This window comes from Typopeltis vanoorti, chromosome 23 (assembly GCF_054136105.1).
Source record: "Typopeltis vanoorti isolate ZY-2024b chromosome 23, IOZ_Tvanoo_1.0, whole genome shotgun sequence".
Taxonomy (NCBI): domain Eukaryota; kingdom Metazoa; phylum Arthropoda; class Arachnida; order Uropygi; family Thelyphonidae; genus Typopeltis; species Typopeltis vanoorti.
In genome coordinates this window covers 62935946-62956548 of record NC_143571.1, presented here as the reverse complement: position 1 = coordinate 62956548, position 20603 = coordinate 62935946, and the positions used below count along the sequence as shown (strand labels likewise).

Sequence of the window (20603 nt, the reverse complement as noted above, 5' to 3'; positions counted from 1 at the left end):
GCAGCAATACAGCGCATGTTCAAATCACACATGAGGATTGCCTGGACTGTTCTGTATGACACACCGACAATGGCAGCAATGTTGTGGAGTGTTCTCCGACGATCCTCATTCACAAGTTGCCGAATGTCTTCGACATTTTTGGGGGGTTGAGCTCATTGAAGTCTTCCTGATCTCTTATCTTCCAGTGATGTTCTTCCACTCTTGAAGCACATGTGTCACTCAAAACACCTCGAACAACTCATTGCAGCATTGCTGTAAACTTGCCAAATCATGTCAAACGTCTCTGTGGCAGATTTGCCCAGTTTTATGCATAATTTCACGTTTGCTCTTTGTTCTGACTTGCTGTTCACGATGAAATCACAGGTGTGGTAACGCAGGTGGTCAGAATAGCATCCGTTGCACAGCTCCCAATGTACACAGGACGATGTCTTTTGGCACACTGACTTATGAAGGTAGGTGCTCCCTGTGACTGTGCGAGCAGCTTTTTGCTACCATCTGTTGGTGTGTTGCAAACCTAGTCTCGCAACCTTTTGATACCACCTCGTGTAGAGCAATATATAGCCCATACAGGCAAACTCCAACTTATGAATATAATACATTCTTGGAAATGTGTTTTAAGTCGAAGGTTCATGAGTTAAATTTATTTTTCATAAGATATATTGATAAATTTGTTAACGGGTTTCAGAAATAACTTACCTTAATACAAAGATAGTAAAAATGCATAATTCAATTAATTTGTTATAAACAAACTTATTGTAAATATACATAACTTGAAAATAATTAATTTTTTTTCACTTTTGTTTTTGTGCATTTGTTTATAGCAAGCCCACTCTCCATTAATTCCTTTGCAGTGTAGAAAAACAAAGCCTTAGTTTTTTCCTATTGTAATCTTGAATCCAAATAGTTAGTGTTCCATTTATTAGGAACACTAACTATTTGAAATAACTACAGACCAAACAGAGCTTGCATTGTTGAGTGTAATCACTTTTTCTTTTCTTTTTTTTTTTTTTGTTTGTTTGTTTGCCTTTTAAACTTGTTGTGATTAGGAATTTGTTTTTCATGAACATCAAAATTAATTGTTAAAAATAGAGCAATATATATATATACACAGTATATTACTGAATTGAAAATTTTCTGTTACACATTGAAAATGTTAATACTTGCAGAGTTCTATGTTCATAATATGAAAACACTAGCCACAATTTTAGTCCATGCAGTATATTGAACATTTGATGATGATGATGATGATGAGTATAAATTAAAACTAATACTGTTAAAATGTATTTTCTTGACCACAAAAACTATGGAAATGACTTCTGTTGGGATTTATTGATCAAGTATATTTTGGAAACAAATATGTTATACCAACTAGTTTCACCAACTGAGGCTATTGGCATCTTCAGGGTACATAACTGATATAAGGCACTTAAAGCTAAAAACTGTTACAAACTATAAATCAACTGATTCGAATTATATTTGACAAAACAGAACGCGTACAGTACATGCAAAGTGTGTGCATGATCTTACTTGTTGTTATTCAGGAACGTTGTATAATTGGCACTATATAATTTAGTTCTTGTGTGTTTAGAGAACTAATAAGGGTCTTCCAGATCTTGGGCAATATTAATCCTCGGTTCCTGTTAAGGTTTTGTACAGAACAGGCAACTGTTGTGGCTTCTTTAATAATTCGGGAGTGGAAATCCTCCTCCATGTAAGGAATGGAGCTTTTTTCCCATTCTATGATATGGTTAGTTCTGGAGAAATGAAACGATAGACCCGATTTTTCTTCTCTGTTATTGTTTATGTCTCCGATGTGTTCCCTTTGTCTAATCTCAAGGCTTCTTGAAGTCTGGCCAATATAATTTAAACCGCACAAGCAGGGTATGTTGTAAACTCCAGCATATTTGAAGAAAGGATGGCTAACTTTTGGAGATCTTAAGAGTTGCCTAATCGTTTCTGTAGGTTTAAAAGTCACTCTTATTCTATGGGGCTTGAGGAGTCTTGCAACCTTATTAGAAACTGTCCCCACATATGGAATGGCGATTGTACTAATATACTGTATGTCATCTCGTTGTCTTTGTGGGGGGTCAGAGAAAAGTATCTTGTGGACGAGTCTCCAAGGGTACCCACCATTTAAACACCAGGGATTACGAAGATAAAATTAGCAACTTACTATCAGATACGTCTGTTTACCGTGTCCTAGTCACAGATCCGACATTAAAGAATCACAATGATACCAACGATTTATTGCGTCACATGGTGAACTGGCCTACAGACTTAAAGACTGAAGTCTATGCATACACTAACACCAAGACTATATCGCACTCCAAAAGTACAAAAAGATGGAATACCATTATACCCCATTGTAGATGGTATCAACTTGCCCACCTATCTGTTATCTAAACACCTTGCAAGCCTTCTCAAACAACACATCTATAATTCGGATGATTGATTACATATGAAATTCGCAACATTTCATAGAGAAATTGAACAACATTTTCATCTCCAATATGGACCTATTCGCAAGCCTAGATGTTACATCTCTATTCACTAACATTCCTGTGGAAGAAGTTATCAACATTTTAGGAAGTTTATTTCTGCAAGATATCACTTCCCTGTTCCATCATTGTTTAACATCAAACTTTTTCTTATGGAATAAAACCATATATCAGCAATTGACTGGCCTTGCAATGGGTAGCTCTCTCTCACCATCTTGTGCTGACCTTTTTATGGAAGATCCTGAAAGTAAAATTTTATCTCAAGTAGACAATAAACCCACAATATGGTGGAAATACATGGATGATATTTTCATCGTTTGGAACCACACACAAAAAAGGAACTGTTTGATTTTCTAAACAAAATCAGCTCATTACACCATACAATCAAATTCACTCTAGATCTTGAAAAAGATAACCAATTATCTTTTCTGGACACCCTAATTAAGAAGCAAACAAATGGTTATCTCAGCCTCTTAGTTTACCAAAAACCCACAAATACAGGACGTTATTTGCAATTTAGCTCCTCCCACCACATTTCGCAGAAACATAGCATTGTACACATGCTAAAAAAGCGAGCCTTCCGCATTACAACAGATCAACAAGATCTCCAAGATGAATTTTGACTAATATCTAACAACCTCACCATGAATGGCTACCCTTGGAGACTTGTCCACGAGATACATTTCTCTGATCCCCACAAAGACAACGAGATGATATACAGTATGTTAGTACAATCGCCATTCCATACGTGGGGACAGTTTCTAATAAGGTTGCAAGACTCCTCAAACCCCATAGAATAAGAATGACTTTTAAACCTACAGAAACGATTAGGCAACTCTTAAGATCCGCAAAAGATAGCCATCCTTTCTTCAAATATGCTGGAGTTTACAACATATCCTGCTTGTGCAGTTTAAATAATATCGGCCAGACTTCAAGAAGCATTGAGATTAGACAAAGGGGACACATCGGAGACATAAACAATAACAGAGAAGAAAAATCGGGTCTATCGTTTCATTTCTCCAGAACTAACCATATCATAGAATGGGAAAAAAGCTCCATTCCTTACATGGAGGAGGATTTCCACTCCCGAATTATTAAAGAAGCCACAACGGTTACCCGTTCTGTACAAAACCTTAACAGGAAAGGATTAATCTTGCCCGAGATCTGAAAGACTCTTATTAGATCTCTAAACATACAAGAACTAAATTATAGTGCCAATTATAGAACGTTCCTAAATAACAAGTGAGATCATGCACACGCTTTGCATGTATTGTTTGCGTTCTGTTTTGTCAAATATAATTGGAATCGGTTGATTTATAGTTTGTAACAGTTTTTTGCCTTAAGTGCCTTATATCAGTTATGTACCCTGAAGATGCCAACAGCCTCAGTTGGTGAAACTAGTTGGTATAACATATTTGTTTCCAAAATATACTTGATCAATAAATCCCCCAAAAATCATTTCCATAAAACTAATATTGTACATGTACTGGCTTAGCGAGTCATTTTTTAGATGTGTTTAAAATGCTTTAGGATATTTTCAAATTACCTGTTGTAACATAGTATCAACATATATTAAATTTTGAAGTTAGAAAATTCCTTTGAAATAATAATGGAAAAAAATGGTTTATAAACTAGTAGGAAATCAAAGTTTTTTTTTTAATATCTTAGGTAACATCAGATTGGACAAAAGTTGATGGTACTGGTTGTACACATCATCATACAGGCACATCTGCTGCAGCTCCACTTGCTGCAGGAATGATAGCTTTGATGTTGGATGTTCGGCCTTGTCTCTCGTGGAGAGATGTTCAATACATTCTTGTTCTCACTGCTGTGAAGGTAATAACATTATGATAGCAATTGGAATTTGAATTGCATTTGGAATTCCAAATTTTTGCTTATATTTATTTATTATTTTTTTTGTTGCATTTTTTTGTGTCAGTAGTATATTTAGTTAATCTGAGGTCTTCCTTATACTGTACATTTCTGAATCTTTTTTGTGAAGTGCTATCTAGAGACAAGTTTTTAGTTTCTGTATTTTGAAATTTTTGTAACAAAAACCATCATCATCACAGGACTTATATCTCCAGAGTCCAAATGAGGGTTTCCAGGACTTAGTTTTTGTACTTTTACAAATAAATATAAAAAACGGAGGAAAATTCACATAAAAAACTTATTTAATGTAAAATTTTTGCCTAAGTGTCACAGCGTCTTCAGTACAGGATTATAGAATGACAAATAAACAATAACAGACAATTCTAAAAAGTGCCACCTTAGTACCTAATGTAAGATAACTAAAATGGTCAATAATTTCCTAACTTTTTAAAAAAAAGTAAATAAAAGTAAATTATGTATATTATTTCTGGGAAAACTCCCATGTTACTCCTCTTAATAAACTATTATAATTACGGCTATTTAGCCTGCTTCAGTTTAGGAGTACCCCTGTTTAATTGTCTTTGGCTATTTACTCATGGATTTTTAGGGCATTGTAGGTGTAAATTTAAATTTACACATACCTTTTCAGATGACGACCAAGAATAGTCGAAACGGACCGCACCCCATCAACCACCTTTCCCCTTCCCCCTCCCTATTTTAAAAAATCAACCCTTTCACCTTTTCCCCCACCCTATATAATATAATATATATGTTTTTATATATATTACGAAAAAAACCCCCAGTTTTTTCTAACTTAATTCTCTCAAATTGCCTACCCCCCCCCCCCCCAAACACACTCAGTAGTTTTTCGACATCGCAGAAAGAGGAAAAGCCGCAACCCCCAAAAAAAGGTATGTGTAAATTTAAATTTCTATTTCTTATGCTACATATACTTTTTAGTAAATTTACACCTACAATGCCCTAAGAATCCATGAGTAAATAGCCAATGACATTTAAACAGGGGCACTCCTAAAATGAAGCAGGCTAAATAGCCGTAATTATAATAGTAAATAAAAGGTCTCTCTCTCATGCACACACAAACACAAAATTTGTACTTTTTTAAATCTGCTAATCTTTCCTACCCCCCACAAAGGGGGGATAGATGTGGACCATTAGATCTGTTTAAGTTAGGACAGTAAAGTAAAGTTTCACATCTTTCTTTATTAAGATGTTCTATGATGAAAGGACTTTTATGAAGGACTTATCTTGTTCCAATAAACTATGTTTAATGCAGATAGCATGCTCAGCAAGTCCACACTGTTCAGGCTCATTATATTTAATATAAGACGTGATGGTAGGACTGTGTTTGAAGAGCTTTGAAAGCTAAGTTATTTAGTTTTAAAAAATAGCATTATCAGTTAAAAAATTGTGCCAGAATTAGACTATTATGGAGTTAATTAGTTTAACTTAAAAATTTGTTTTAAATATTGTTAATTTAGTCTTTTGATAAGATATGGTACGATACGTAGCTTAGCACATGGCACTAATGTGAAGTAGAACAATGGCATCCAAGTTGTTGTCATTGTTCAAAGAATTTAATCAAAGGGAGTTTATGCAGTGCAATGTCTGCAGAATGTATGCTTTGCCGAGAATGGCTGGAGTTTGGTTTGAAAGGAATAGTGGTGAGAAAGTGTCATGAAAGCGAGGATCGAAAGTGTCTCAGGTCGCAAGATTGAAGCAGTGGATGAAAGTCAGAATATGATTGAAAATTGTGATGTAACACCCGATAGCACTGAGAGTGAGATTAAATGTGACATGGTTGAAAGTGAGAGTAAAAGTGTCAAACGAAAAAATAGTTTGAATGATGTAAAAAATGAAGAGTTAGTTGCAATGAGAGAGATAGCTCAGTTGCGCAGAGTTGATACACAGGGCGAAGCGGTGGCTGGAGTGATTGCTCGGTTGCAATCCAGAACAAAAAGAAAGAAGTGCAAGTTAAGAAAAACGAGGGCATGATTGTGAGAGAAAGAAAAATTAAGGAGCAGGTGTTATACAGCGATTCAGTTGTAAAAGTTGTGATCGATGAAAGTTTGACAAAATCATGCTTTCCTGGTGCAAAAATTAATGATGATAGTGAGACTAGAGTACAAAAGTGTAGGGTGAACGAAATTGTAGTGCTGGAACAAATGATTTAAAAGGAGAAATGTATGGCATTAGAGAGGATTTGCAAGCATTACTGGAAGTAGCAAAAGAAAAGAGTGAGAGAGTTAAGATAATGAGTCTGTTGTTGCTGTATGATGTGTGGAGTTTAATGGGCAAAAGGACTTGATACAAGAAGGATGGTTTGCATCTGAATGGATTTGGTGTTTGGAGAATGGAAAAACGTTGTTGAATGAAGTGAAAGTGGATGTGCAGAAATGGAAACTAGAGCTTTTGGTTGGGGGGGGGGTGAAGCTGTTGAGTGGATATCCAGATATCAGTGAGGCAGTTGAGTGTAAGGATGTGTATTATATGCCTGAGTTGGTACCAAAGGTAACAAACCAGAATGGGATAGTTAGTGTAAGGCATCAATCTATGTGCAGGCCTAGGGGGCTTTTGCACTTTATGTACACTAATGCCAGGAACATTAAGAACAAGCAGGAGGAATTTTTGGCCTAGTTATTGGCATTAGTGAGACATGGCTTACAGAAGATGATATAGTTTTTTCTGGCGAAGTTAATTAAATTAAGGGGATAAAAATCCCTTATTGTTATACAGACAGTATGCGAAACTTTAAGATCGAAAACTACAATCTAAGAGTTTCATGTTGGCGAATCCAGGTGTAAGTGACCACTTGGTGGTACCACACCAAGGCAACTCGAAGCAAAGGTGGAGCAAGCTCCCTCACTATCCTTGATATTTTCTCATAATGTAAAAACACACAGCTCCTAAGAGATGTAATACTGCTTTACATTATGAGGAGAGGTCACTACCCAGTGACCCAGGTATGTAAGTTCTTTTCACTTAAACTTTGATATCATCCAGGTCTAGCTACTCACTGATGAGACATCAAAAAAGGTTGAAACCAGGCTGGGTAGTGACCTCTCCTCATAATGTAAAGCAGTATTACATCTCCTACGAGCTGTGTGTTTTTACATTATGAGAAAATATCAAGGATAGTGAGGGATCTTGCTCCACCTTTGCTTCGAGTTGCCTTGGTGTGGTACTACCAAGTGGTCACTTACGCTTGGATTCGCAGACAGTTCATTGGCATGAAACTCTTAGATCGTAGTTTTCGATCTTAAAGGTTCATATACTGGCTATATAACAATAAGGGATTTTTATCCCCTTAATTTAAGGAAATAGTATGCATCGGCAAATAGACTCAGTGAGTGGAGGTAATTATTATGGGAGATTTCAACTATGGTAACATTGATTGGAGGGAATTTTTCCACCTGGAATCTTGATATAGTGACTGTTGAAATTGCAGATTTCATGGTTGAATTGTGATACCTTATTTCTTATTTTTTCATCATCATCAAATTCCTGACATATACTCTCAAGGGGTGTACAGGATATGATAGCACTACATGAAAAATTTACATCATTACTAACTTCCTATCTACAATTTTCCTCCAAATCACTCTGTTACTTGTCAAGACTCCAACATTATCAGATCTTATATTTCTATCTTCTAAGGCACTTTTTACTGTATCAATCCACCTATATCTTGGTCTTCCTCTTGGTCTTTTTCCTGCCAATTGGGTAGAGAACACTTGTTTTGCTAATCTTTCCTCTCCCATTCTGTTTAAACGACCATACCACCTGAGATTACCTCTGCTAACACATTCTTGAATGCTGGCAATTTCAAGTTCTTTCATATTAAAAACGATATCCTCGTTTTTAATATGATATTGCCACTGATGTCATCTGTTATGCCCCTAATCTTTCTCAAGACTCTCATATCCGTGGTCTCTAGTCTTTGATCAAGTGTTTTATTTCTAACCCAGCTCTCAGATCCATAAGTTAAAATTGGTTTGAAAACTGTCTTGTATACAGCTAATTTAGTGTTTTAACTAATTTCTCTCTTATTCCATATAAATTTATTCAGTTGACTTCCTACCATGCCAGCTTTGTTAATTATGTTGTCTATTTCCATATTTAATTTACCATCTTCACTAAAAATCGCCTAAGTAGCTGAAAAGCTACTTGTTCTATAGGTTCTCCATTCACAATGCAGTTGATATTTTCGATGTTTCTGTGTATTTTCATTGTCTTTTTAATGCTGACCTTCATGCCATATCTATTACAACAGTTATTCAATTTAGTCAGGGAATCTTGCAGACTTCTAGCGGATTTATTTATTATTATTATTACTGTTCCAGGAATCTCCAAGGAGTCGACAGACTCATCGAGGGAGGCCCTAACATCATGTCAAGAACAACTATTCAATATTCACACAGAATCTATCATACCTTGCCTTGAACTCATTCACGGTCGTAGCACCCACAACAGACTCTGGAAGCTTATTCCACTCATTCACCACTCTCCAAGTAAAAAACCTAGCTCTAACACCCTTGTCAACCATGCTCTTGCCCAGCATCCATGCATGGCCCACCAGTCATATTTTCAAAAATATCTTCTGGATCAATCTTATAAAAACCTTTCAGTAATTTGAATGTCTCAATCATATCACCCTTCCTTCGCCTATCGTCCAATTTCTGCAACCCACAAATCTTCAACCTATTCTCATATGGTTCATTCCACAGACCTGCTATCATCTTGGTCACTCGTCTCTGGACCCTCTCCATTTCCTCCCCATCACGAAGAAACCCTGGTGCCCATAACTGGGCACAGAAGTCCAGATGGGGTCTTATCAAGGCTCGATACAGAGGAACAACAACTTGTTTGTCTCTGCATGTTAAAGTATTTTTCAGAAGCCAAGTGATTTGGTGAGCTGTTTTAGTCACTTTTGCAATGTGCCCCATAAACTTCAACTCCCTATCCACCAACACTCCCAAATCCCTGGCCTCATCAATCTCCTGGAGTATGGTTCCACCAATGCGATGTACTGCTGCTATTCTTTTCACCCCAAATTGCATAACCTTACACTTTGCCACATTAAATTGACATCCATTTTTCCTAGCCCAGTCCTCCAAACTATCCAAATCATCCTGTAAAATTTTGACATCCTGTGCACTCACAATTGCTCTACCCAATTTTGCATCATCAGCAAACAAGTGAACACTTCCTCTCAAATCCTTTCCAATATCATTGATGAACAAATTGAAAAGCAGTGGTCCAAGAACAAAGCCCTGCGGCACTCCACTGGTCACAAGACGTCTTTTAGACTCCACTCCTGAATAAACCACTCTCTGGTATCTCTCCCTCAACCACCCTCCTATCCATCTCACCAATCCTATATCTATCCCCATCTGCTCCAGTTTACTGATTAGGGTTCCATGTGGTATACTATGAAAGGCCTTGGCAAGGTCCAGTAATATCACTGTAAACCCATTACCCCTATCCAGTTCAGCCGTCACTCTTATAAAATGTGAGCAAATTACTGAGGCATGATCTACCCTTCACAAAACCATGTTGTCCCCCATACAATATCCCATTTTCATCTATCCAATCCTGTATTCTTTTCTTGACTAATTTCTCTAAGACCTTGACAATGATTCCTGATATGCTAATCGGTCGGTAATTTACAACAGCAGTCTTGGAACCACTTTTATGCAGTGGAACTATTTTCCCCTCTTTCCACCCGCTCGGGACTAACCCAGACCCGAGACTCAAGTTAAACAAAATGGTCAAGGGTACTGACAATTCTTTAGCTGCTTCTCATACAACACGAGCTGGTATACCATCAAATCCCACAGATGTATTGACATTGAGGTTATGCAATAGACTACTCACCTCCACTTCATTCACCACAATTCCCATATAATCTGCTGGTTTATTCGTTTCTGCAATGTCACCACCTGGATGATATATTCTTGCAAAGTGCTCACTCAGTAACTCAACTATCTCAATTGATTCAGTTACCTCCCTACCATCGGTATTCTTTAAAATCATTCTGCCATGTACATTTTTCCTTTTACTTGCTACATATCTATAAAACTGTTTATTCTCTTTAGCCTGCATGGCCAATGTTCTTTCGTAATCCTTTTTTGCTTTTCTTACCACACTCGTCACCCTTCTGGCCTGCGCTTTATACCGTTCATGTGCCTGCCGGTCACCTTTCTCCTTAAATTCCCTCCACAGTTGTTTCTTTTTTTGCAGCTCAAGCTTAATGGTGTTATTCATCCATTTAACCCCTACTTGATTTATTATTCGGACTCTAGGTATAGTCAGCCATTGCTTCATGCAAGCACTTCTTAACTACCTCCCATGCACTATCAACTTCTAGTCCTTGCAGTTGTACATGCCATGGCACTGAACCAATCAAACTCCTAAGCTTGTCATACTTTCCAGCCCGATAATTCCACATGTACTCTGTCTTAATTGAAAATTCTACACCTTTAGCCACCTCCCATGTCAAGACCCTATGATCACTCTCACCGATTGGTGGCAATGTGGTCATATTTGTTACAGCCAAATCCTCAGATGTAATTACTAGGTCAAGCACTCTCTGACCCCTAGTATTTTCCATTACATGCTGTCGCAGATAGTTATCCCTTAATAACTGCATAAAATCCAATTCCTTCCTCCCGTGTGTCCTCTCCTCACTCCAATCAATGCGACCATAGTTGAAATCTCCCATAATAATCACCCTCCTTCCACTCATTTCTTCTATTTGCTTGTGCATACTGTCACCACCATCTTTTCCATCACCTGGTCTATAGCAGCACCCAATTGTATATTTAGTTCTGCTAGCCACAATCTCACACAAAATGGCCTCAAATGTGCTCTTTTCTCTATCCTGCAATTCAACTTTTATTCTCCTTGGCTGTAGCTCATCAGCTATCATCAACAATACTCCTCCCCCCATTTTATTCTCTCTGTCATTCCTGAACACACTATACCCATCACATTCAATCCCACTAGCTATATCATCTACAGTCAGCCATGTTTCACTAATACCAATAACCTGTGGTCTGGAAGTGCCAACCATGGCCAAAAACTCTTCCTTCTTGTTCCTAATACTCCTAGTATTAGTGTACAAAATTTAAGACCCCCATTAGCCCCAATCCTACCTTGATGCCTTATATTAACTATCCCACTCTGATTTGTTGTCCTTATTTGCTCTGGCATATTATATTCATTCTTACATTCAGCTGCCTCCCTAAGGAGTGTATATCTACTTTCCCCCACTTAACAAATCTAGTTTCTCTGAATTTGCACATCCACTACATTCAGCAACACTTTCTCAAGTCTTCTTACACCATAACCATTCAAATGCAAGCCATCCATCTTATATAGATCCTTTCGCCCATCAAACTCACTCCACATGTCCACAAATTCCACACCACTCGTCATACATAACCCACGCATAAAGTCATTCGCAATTATGGCCCTCCTTTTAAACATTTCACTGTCATACCGTGGCAAAAGACTAATCATTCTAACTCTCTCACTCTTTTCTTTTGCTACCTCAAACAATTCATTCAGGTCTTCTATCATTTCCATTTTATCTCCTTTCAAATCATTCGTACCTGCCACAACAATCATTTCTTTCACCCTTTCCTTTTGCTCTCTAATAGACTCAGTTACATCCTTTATGGTCGCACCAGGTTGGTACGATTTTGTCAAATCCTCTACTAACACACCTCGTACTAACGAGTCTCCATATAGCACTCTATCCTTCATTTTGTTCATGTTCACATTCATACGTCTATTTTTCCTGTCATACCTTTTATTATTGGTTGGTTCATTCAGTCGACTTTTGTTCATACACTCTAGCTGCTGTTTTGCCCTTTCTATCGCACCATTCAACAACGCGATCGCACTCACTGCATCTATTTCATCTTTTTTATTCTCTGAGAAACCATTAATACTATCATTCGCACTTTCTACATTCACACTCTCACAATTCTCATGTACAACCTTGCCGTTTCTTGTCATATCCCTATTTTCTTCATTCTGAAGTTTGACAAAAATATCGCACTCACGATCCGAAATACACTTCAATTCCTCATTCTCTCAATCCTTTATTATCATCTAACCACACTCCGACCGCACTCCGCAAAGCATACATTTCACAGCTAATACACTGACTCATTTCTTTTATACTACCGTTCTTTGATAAAGATGGCGAACCATCATTACTGGCCGCCATTTTCCTTCGTACAGGTGCCATACTTATTTGCAATGTGTTTTATCAAATTATAAGTTATAACACACCAAAAACACACAAACAGATGCACTAAAATACGGAAAGCAAACAAAACTACGCAATATTAAGTAATTTTATCAACGATAACTGAAAATAATAGTTATCTTATCAGGAGCTTGCACGAACACTACACACTACGATATAACCTCGAACTCACTATCATTTAGAAGTATAACATCATCCGCATAAAGCAAAGAGCTGACATTAACATCTCCAATTTTCATATCATGTTTAATACCACTTTCCTTCATCATGTGATCCATATAGATAATGAATAACAGGGGGGATAAAGTACATCCTTGTCTGACACCAGATTTAACATTAAATCACCATCCTGTACTTCCTTCAATTCTAACTGCTGACTTACAACTCAAATAAAGACTAAATATTGCTTGATATAATGCCCCATTGATACCATATAACTGTAGCATATTGAGTAGCTTCTCTCTTGGCATCTTGTCATATGCCTTTTCCAGATCTACAAAACTTAAATACAGATGTTTGTTATATTCCCATGATTTCTCAACTATTTGTCATAAAGTGAAGATCTGATCTTGACAGAGCCTCTATTTGGCCTGAATCCAGCTTGTTCTTCACTAAGCTTTTCCTCCACAATCCTTCTCAACCATTTCTCAAGTATAATTGCGTAAATCTTACTGTAGAGAAATACCTCTGTAATTATCACATTCGGTTTTATTTCCCTTTTTATATATGGATACTATGAGAGCTCTGCTCCAATCATCCAGAATTCGTCCCTCTGTCCAGGCCTTCTGGACTATGCAATGCAGCCACTGTAAAACCTTTATACCTCCATACTTGAACATTTCTGGTCGAATATCATCTACTCCTGCTGCCTTTCCACATTTCAGGCTTTGATGGTTTTTTCTACTTCAAGTATGGATATGTATTTCTGACTGCATGTCTCTTGAGTGTTTTTTACCACTGTGCTGTCATTGCTGCTTGTTTCATTTAGCAATTTTTTGAAGTAATTACTCTATACTTCAAGGATATCTATTTCTCCCATTTTCATGTCACTTATATCATCTCTAATTCCTTTTACAGCACTCTTTCATCCATTTCTGAGTTTCAGCAACCTCCAGAATATCTTGCCACCTTCTTGATATTTATTTTCTATGTTCTTACCAAAGTCTTCCCATGACTTTTGTTTAACTAGTTTTACACAGTGTTTAGCTTTCTTACATTTGTCTCTGTATTCTCTAAGAGCACAAGCTAACTTATTTGCCAGGAACTTTTGATATGCTTTCTTTTCTTTCACTGCCTCTTTAACTTCCTATGTCCACCATGGAGTTGTGATTTTTATATCCTTGCAGACAACCTCACCACATGCCTCTCTGGCTGAATCAATCTGTGTTTTCTTCAGGGCTTGCCACTGAATCTCCAAGGTTTGGTTCCTGTTCTTAAACTCTTTCATTTTTTTCTTGAGTAATGCTTGTGTATTTTAGTCTACAATTCACATCTGAGAGCTGCTCAACTTTTATTTGCTTTCAAACTTTCTTACATGGTCTTCTTCTCAATATGAAACTCAATTTTATTCTGCTCAAGACTAAATGGTGATCACTTGCAATTTCAAATCTTCTGTACACTCTGGTGTCCTGTACCAGTGAGAAAACATCACTATCAACAATCTTCTCTCCATCTGAATTTGTGCACATTTTTATGTTGGAACATGGTGTTAGTAATAACCAGTCCATGTTCTGAGCAGAAATCCAACAGGCATTTGCCATTATTATTAGCTTTGCTCTTTTCTCCAAATTTTCCCAAAATATTTCGGTATGTCTGGCAATCATTTCCTACTCTGCTATTTAGATCCCCAACAAGGACCAACTTTTCCTTTTTCATTGTATCAGTTGCTTTCTCTAAAGCATCAAAAAATTCCTCCACTTCCACCTTAGTAGAAGCTTCTGTGGGACCATAGGCACAAATAAGTCTCATTGTTCAATTCCCGATTCTGATATTTGCCCACATCAATCTACTTGAGACTGCCTGCCATTCAAGAAGATTAGCCTCGTATTTTGTGTTGAATACTATGGCCACTCCTTCCTTTCCTTGATTGTCATTGCGTGAATATAACATTTTGTATTTATTGTTCAGAAAGATCTCACCGGATTTTGCCTTTTTTTGTTTCAGTCACATCCCTATTATGTCGATCTGGTACTTATCCAATTCCTCAGCTAGCTCCATTTCTTTGCCCTTCAGGCTTCTTATGGTGATAGTACCGATCTTGAACTCTGGTGATGTTGAGTTGCGGGTGTGTTTTAGAATTTGTTCCAGTAGCTGCTTTTCGCTGTTTGCCATGGCAAAAACAATAGGGGTCTTGTTTAACATGGTACAACATGACAGAATTTCATGCCAGGTGACGCCCGAGGAGGCACGAAATTCTGTCATGCTGTACTATCATTTTATATTATGATTTAAGCCAATAAGAATACAATTTGGTCGGCTAAACCCAAAACTGTATTCTGCCCATCCTTGTTCATTCAGTATCCAGGTAGATACCTAATAGGGTGCACCACGAGAAGGTAAGGATTGGACATTATTTCAGAAGCCCTGGTCGGTTCTCCACATTCCTTTAAAGGCTATGCACCCCCTCTTATTTATTTTTTCTTGTATTCTAATTAACTTACCTAGTTGTTATTCTTATGAACTTCAGATGCTTGCCTGTCTATCCTTGTTCTGATTATTTTTCTTATAGTAAGTTTCTGTTTCTTGAGTTTTTTCTAATTTTCTGTTTAATTCTAAAACTCTGCATGATTAACATGTGTCATAATTTGTTTTAATCAGGATATTTTAAATGTCTCGTTAACTCTACTTATGTTATCCACATCAGTGTGCAACACTTCTGTTGAGCAGGACAAAGATTCTCATCACTGGTGTGTAAATTGATTTATGCTTTTGATACCACTTTATTTTGGGTGATATTCTTTTTTTTTTTTTAATTTTAAGCCTATCTTATCTAACAATATTTCTATAATTATATTACTAAATACAATAAATCCACTAAAAACTATAATAATATACAAAAATACAGCAATTAATTGACGAAAACAAAAAATCGGTCTTACAGGTTCTTCATAATCACACATGTGAATATATCAGAAATGTTAATTCAGTTTATTGTAATTTCCTTAAAAAAACACTGTTATTTTCCTGTCTTTATACACTGTCAAATTTTGCTTGTATATGAGGGTGTCGCTTATTTTATTTAAAAAAAAAAAGAAATATATAAAATCATCACATCACATCTAGTTTTTAACATCCAGTGATGCAAAATGCCAAGTTGATCACATTACAATCAAGGGTAGTTTTAAAAGCTCACTTTCAGATGTTAAAGCAAGGCGAAAAACAGATGTAGAATCTGATCACTATTTAGTGATAGCTAAATATAAATTAAAGCTGTGCAGGAATAAGAAAATTAAAAAATATACTAAATTAAAAATGAATGAAATAAAGGAAACTTTTTCTATTGATAAAGGATCAAATTCAAATTGTAGAGAACAGAGGAATAGGAAGCAGGAAAGAAGAAAGCTCAGAAGATATGACAGTAAGGAGATGAAAAATATTAGGCTGGTGTATAACAAGATGGCAAGAGAATGATTGGGCTGAGAAAGACAAAAATAACAATTGGTTATAAAACAACACTCAAAGGCATAAAATCAAATGCTGTTTGAAAATTCCAAGCCTCAGTGAATTAAAGAAAGTCATCTGAGAAGTTAGAGAAAGACAAGCTAAAAGATTAGTGATAGGGGATAACAGAAATTATGAGAACAATGGAGCATAAGAAACACAGGGAGTATCACAAGATTATTAATTTCGCAAAACTATCAATAAATCATCATTCTCATTTCTGTGATCACATGCTTCATTACCTACTACTCTCTGATCCTCATATCTTTTGCCAACTCTAGCATTTATATCACTCACAAGAATAATCATGTTGTGTTTTGGTATTTGTTTTTGCACACATGTAAGTTTTAATAAAAGATCTCCTTGCCTTTAAGATTCTTATTATTAGTTGGTTTATAAATCCATGATGGTTAACGGAATACATCTTGAATATAATCTAACTATTATTATTTGACTTATAGGCTTCCAGTTCTGAATTAGAGACAAGTTGACTCTATTCTTTACTGAATAGAGACAAGCTTTTACTTTCTCTATTCAATAAGTGCCACTTCTCTTTCATGTTTTTCATCAGATATTGAATGAAGTATTTGATATCTATCTGCAGTTCTCACTTTTCAAATGCCTGTCTATCTTAGTTCTCTTATTCCTAAAATATCTATTCTGTATCACTCATTTCCCTAATAACTTGTTGGGTGTTTCCAGTTTTGAACAAATTTTAACATTTTCTGTTGTGGTTGATGTTATTTTGTTTAAATAAAAGTGGTGGCCTCATCTGTTTTGAAGGTTCCTATAGGCTTTCCCTTGAAACTTCATCTAAGCGTTATCCTCTTACCATCTTCAATAGTGGTTGTCTGGGATCTTCCAGGTCATTACATCGAACATATCTGGTATACTAGATTGTATGGACTCTCAGTTTCCAAAATCCACAAATTTTTATGGAGAAGAGTGATTAGCTATTCTCCCATCCCTCTGCTTTTATTCAGGCTAGGAACCAGCAGTTAAGATGCACAGGAGCTCTGCTCCAAGGCAGAGCTCCTGTGCATCTTAACCTACCAAAAATTAAGTTTATGAAAGTTAGTTGCTTGAAAAGTCATTCAATTTATTAATGTTTTGTCATATTTTCTTTAATTATTACTCTCATTCAATGGTAAAATAGCAATTGTTAGTTACCTGCCAGTATTCTGCATATTACAGTAGTTAACCAAACTTTTTATGATCAGATTAATGTTGATGAAGCAGAATGGTTCAGAAATGCTGCAGGATTGTTTCATAGCAACAGGCATGGATTTGGTTTGCTAAATGCATGGAGATTAGTAAATGCTGCCAAGGTAAGTATAAATAAATTAGTTTCACTAAATGTAATTGACTTTTATTCTGTTACTGGGGGTCTTGGTTTTTGCTCAAGTTAGGTTCATCAAGTTACCAGTGTAAACAAAAGAGGCATTAATATATATATATATATATATATATATATACACACACACACACACACAAGCGTAACTCTCGCTTAGAGCATTATTTCTAATGTAAATAAACTCTGCCTTTACAAATTCCCAATTTACAAACGGTCACCATGAATTAATTGGTTCCTGGTGACCATTTGTAAATTGGGAATTTGTAAAGCCGGAGTTTATTTGCCTTAGAAATAATGCTATAAGCAAGAGTTACGTTCGTAAGAATGAATATTAACTAATAAGAAAAGACTTATTGGACAAAGGTTTACATATTTAAAAAATAGCATAAGAAAAATTTTAAATTAAAAAAAAGATTCTCTGAAAAAAAAAAAAATTAGCTCATTTCTACCTTGATGGCTGCTGATTCACCAAGTGAATCAGCAGCCATCAAGGTAGTAGGAGCTATATTAAGAAGCTTCAGTGCATCTTTTTTTTCAAAGAAGGCCTTGAGTATCATCTGCTTCAGTGACTTTTGCTTCTTTTCATTTAAAATAGCAAGCAGAAGCATTATTCATTCTTGTAGAAAGGCTTATACGCTGGTTAAACATGATAACTAATAATTAAGGAATTGACAGCGTACACTAGAAATATAAATTAAATCAACTTTAATATATACTTTCCAATATTTCGGCAACATCACATTGCCATCTTCTTGGGAACTTAAAATAAAGACAAGTGCACGCAAATACTACATAACAGCAAATGAGAAAAGAAGCGAGGAAGCTACCATTTTCCTAAAGTCCTGATGGTGCCCCCTGGTGAGCTATATTGGTAGTTCTTGGCCTTTGGGCTGAAGTTCTTCTGATGAATGTTTCCCAAATTTGGGGCAGTCTCATGCATCCAAATTTGTTGAGGTTTGGCATGTTCCTAAGGGCTGAGACTGATTCCATAAATAGTCTTTCATATTTGAACTTGCTGCAGTGTATTACTGTGGCTTTCTTCCACCTTATTCTGTGGCGAGTATCCAGAGCATGGTCTGCAAGCCCAGAGTGGCTGTACTGGTGAAATCGGATGTAGTCCTTGTGTTCTGAGATTCTGATATTTGCTGTCCTGCCTGTTTGGCCAAAGTAGGACAATTTATAGCTGCAAGGGACCTGGTATACACCAGGTAGGTCTAGGGGAAGTGGTTGGTCTTTAGTGGAGCGGATAAGGGATGTCAATTTTCTATGTGGTCTGTAACAAGTGGTCAAGTCATGTTTTTTTAGGATTTTGATGATTTTTTCCAAGGTGCCTCGGATGTAGGAAATGGTGATGGATTTAGAGTAATCTTTTTTGTGAGGGGGGGGGGTGTTGTGGATAACTGGTTGAAGTATTTTTTGGATTTTTTTTTTTGTGGGGGAGGGGTAGCCATTAGCTGAGAAAGTGTCAAGGATGTGATTTAGTTCAGTGGTTAGGGCTTGATCATTTGAACAGATTAGTTTTGCCCTGTTGAATAGTGTCTTAATAACTCCATATTCTTGTGAGGGGGGGGGGGTGATGGGATTGTTGGTGAATGTATCTGCCTATATGGGTGGGTTTTCTATAAACTGAGAAAACCAAGGTTCCATCAGGTTGGTGGGTGGCTAGTGAGTCTAGGAAGGGGAGGTTATTGTTTTTCTCTTTTTCCAGGGTGAACTTGATTCTAGGGTGTTGGTTGTTTAAGTGTGTTAGGAAGGAGAGGAGTGAATCCTGGCCATGTGGCCAAATAGTGAACACATCATCAACGTAGCAAAGCCGTATGGTAGGTTTTTGTGGTGCTGAGTTTAAGGCTTCAGAAGTCTCCATAAAGAAGTTGGCCAAGGGTGGGGAAAGTGGTGAACCCATGACTGTCCCCTCTATCTGTTTGTAGAATTTTTCCTGCCAAACGAAATTGCCTGAGATCATTGTGAACTGAAATCGGGCTGAGATATCGGGAGGAAATTTAGCTTGGATTAGCTCTAAGGTTTCTTTGAGGGGGACATTTGTGAATAAGGAGGAGACGTCAAAACTGACCATTATGTCATTATGTTGGAGTGTAAGGTTTTCTATACTGGCTTTGAAGTGGGCCGAGTTTTTTGTGTGTGATGGTGTGTCACCAGTATAGTGTGAGAGCGCTTTGGCTAAATGCTTAGCTAGTTTGTAAGTGGGGGAATTGTCCTACTTTGGCCAAACAGGCAGGACAGCAAATATCAGAGTCTCAGAACACAAGGACTACATCCGATTTCACCAGTACACCCACTCTGGGCTTGCAGACCACGCTCTGGATACTCGCCACAGAATAAGGTGGAAGAAAGCCACAGTAATACACTGCAGCAAGTTCAAATATGAAAGACTAATCATGGAATCAGCCTCAGCCCTTAGGAACATGCCAAACCTCAACAAATTTGGATGCATGAGACTGCCCCAAATTTGGGAAACATTCATCAGAAGAACTTCAGCCCAAAGGCCAAAGACTACCAGTATAGCTCACCAGAGGGCACCATCAGGACTTTAGGAAAACGGTAGCTTCCTCGCTTCTTTTCTCATTTGCTGTTATGTAGTACTTGCATGCACTTGTCTTTATTTTAAGTTCCCAAGAAGATGGCAACGTGACGTTTGCCGAAATATCGGAAAGTATATATTAAAGTTGATTTAATTTATATTTCTAGTGTACGCTGTCAATTCCTTAATTATTAGTTATCATTATTATGAAGCATTATTCAATTTGTGGGAAAATTTACTAAATTGTTCAAAGTCTGAATCTTGTGATACAAAGATTGCTTGAGCTTTTTTGAGAAGTTCAAATGCTTCTTCTAGCCCTTTTAAAGTGAAAAATTGAGTTGGAGCTTCATATTCGTTATCTTCTTTGTCTTTTTCTTTCTT

General features: G+C 36.8%; 1 protein-coding gene across 3 annotated transcripts in view; it reads left to right on the top strand.

Moving 5' to 3' along the window:
- Window positions 1–20603, top strand: part of LOC150093908 (proprotein convertase subtilisin/kexin type 7-like) — a 261148-nt gene that overhangs the window by 155871 nt on the left and 84674 nt on the right. For all 3 annotated transcript variants that reach the window (XR_016550296.1, XM_090412667.1, XM_090412668.1), the window contains exons 10-11: window positions 4167–4334; window positions 17550–17657. Coding sequence is in view for 2 of the 3 variants with exons in the window: in XM_090412667.1 (XP_090268793.1) it covers window positions 4167–4334; window positions 17550–17657 (276 nt within the window). In the remaining variant the exon portion in view is untranslated. The remainder of the gene's footprint in view (window positions 1–4166; window positions 4335–17549; window positions 17658–20603) is intronic.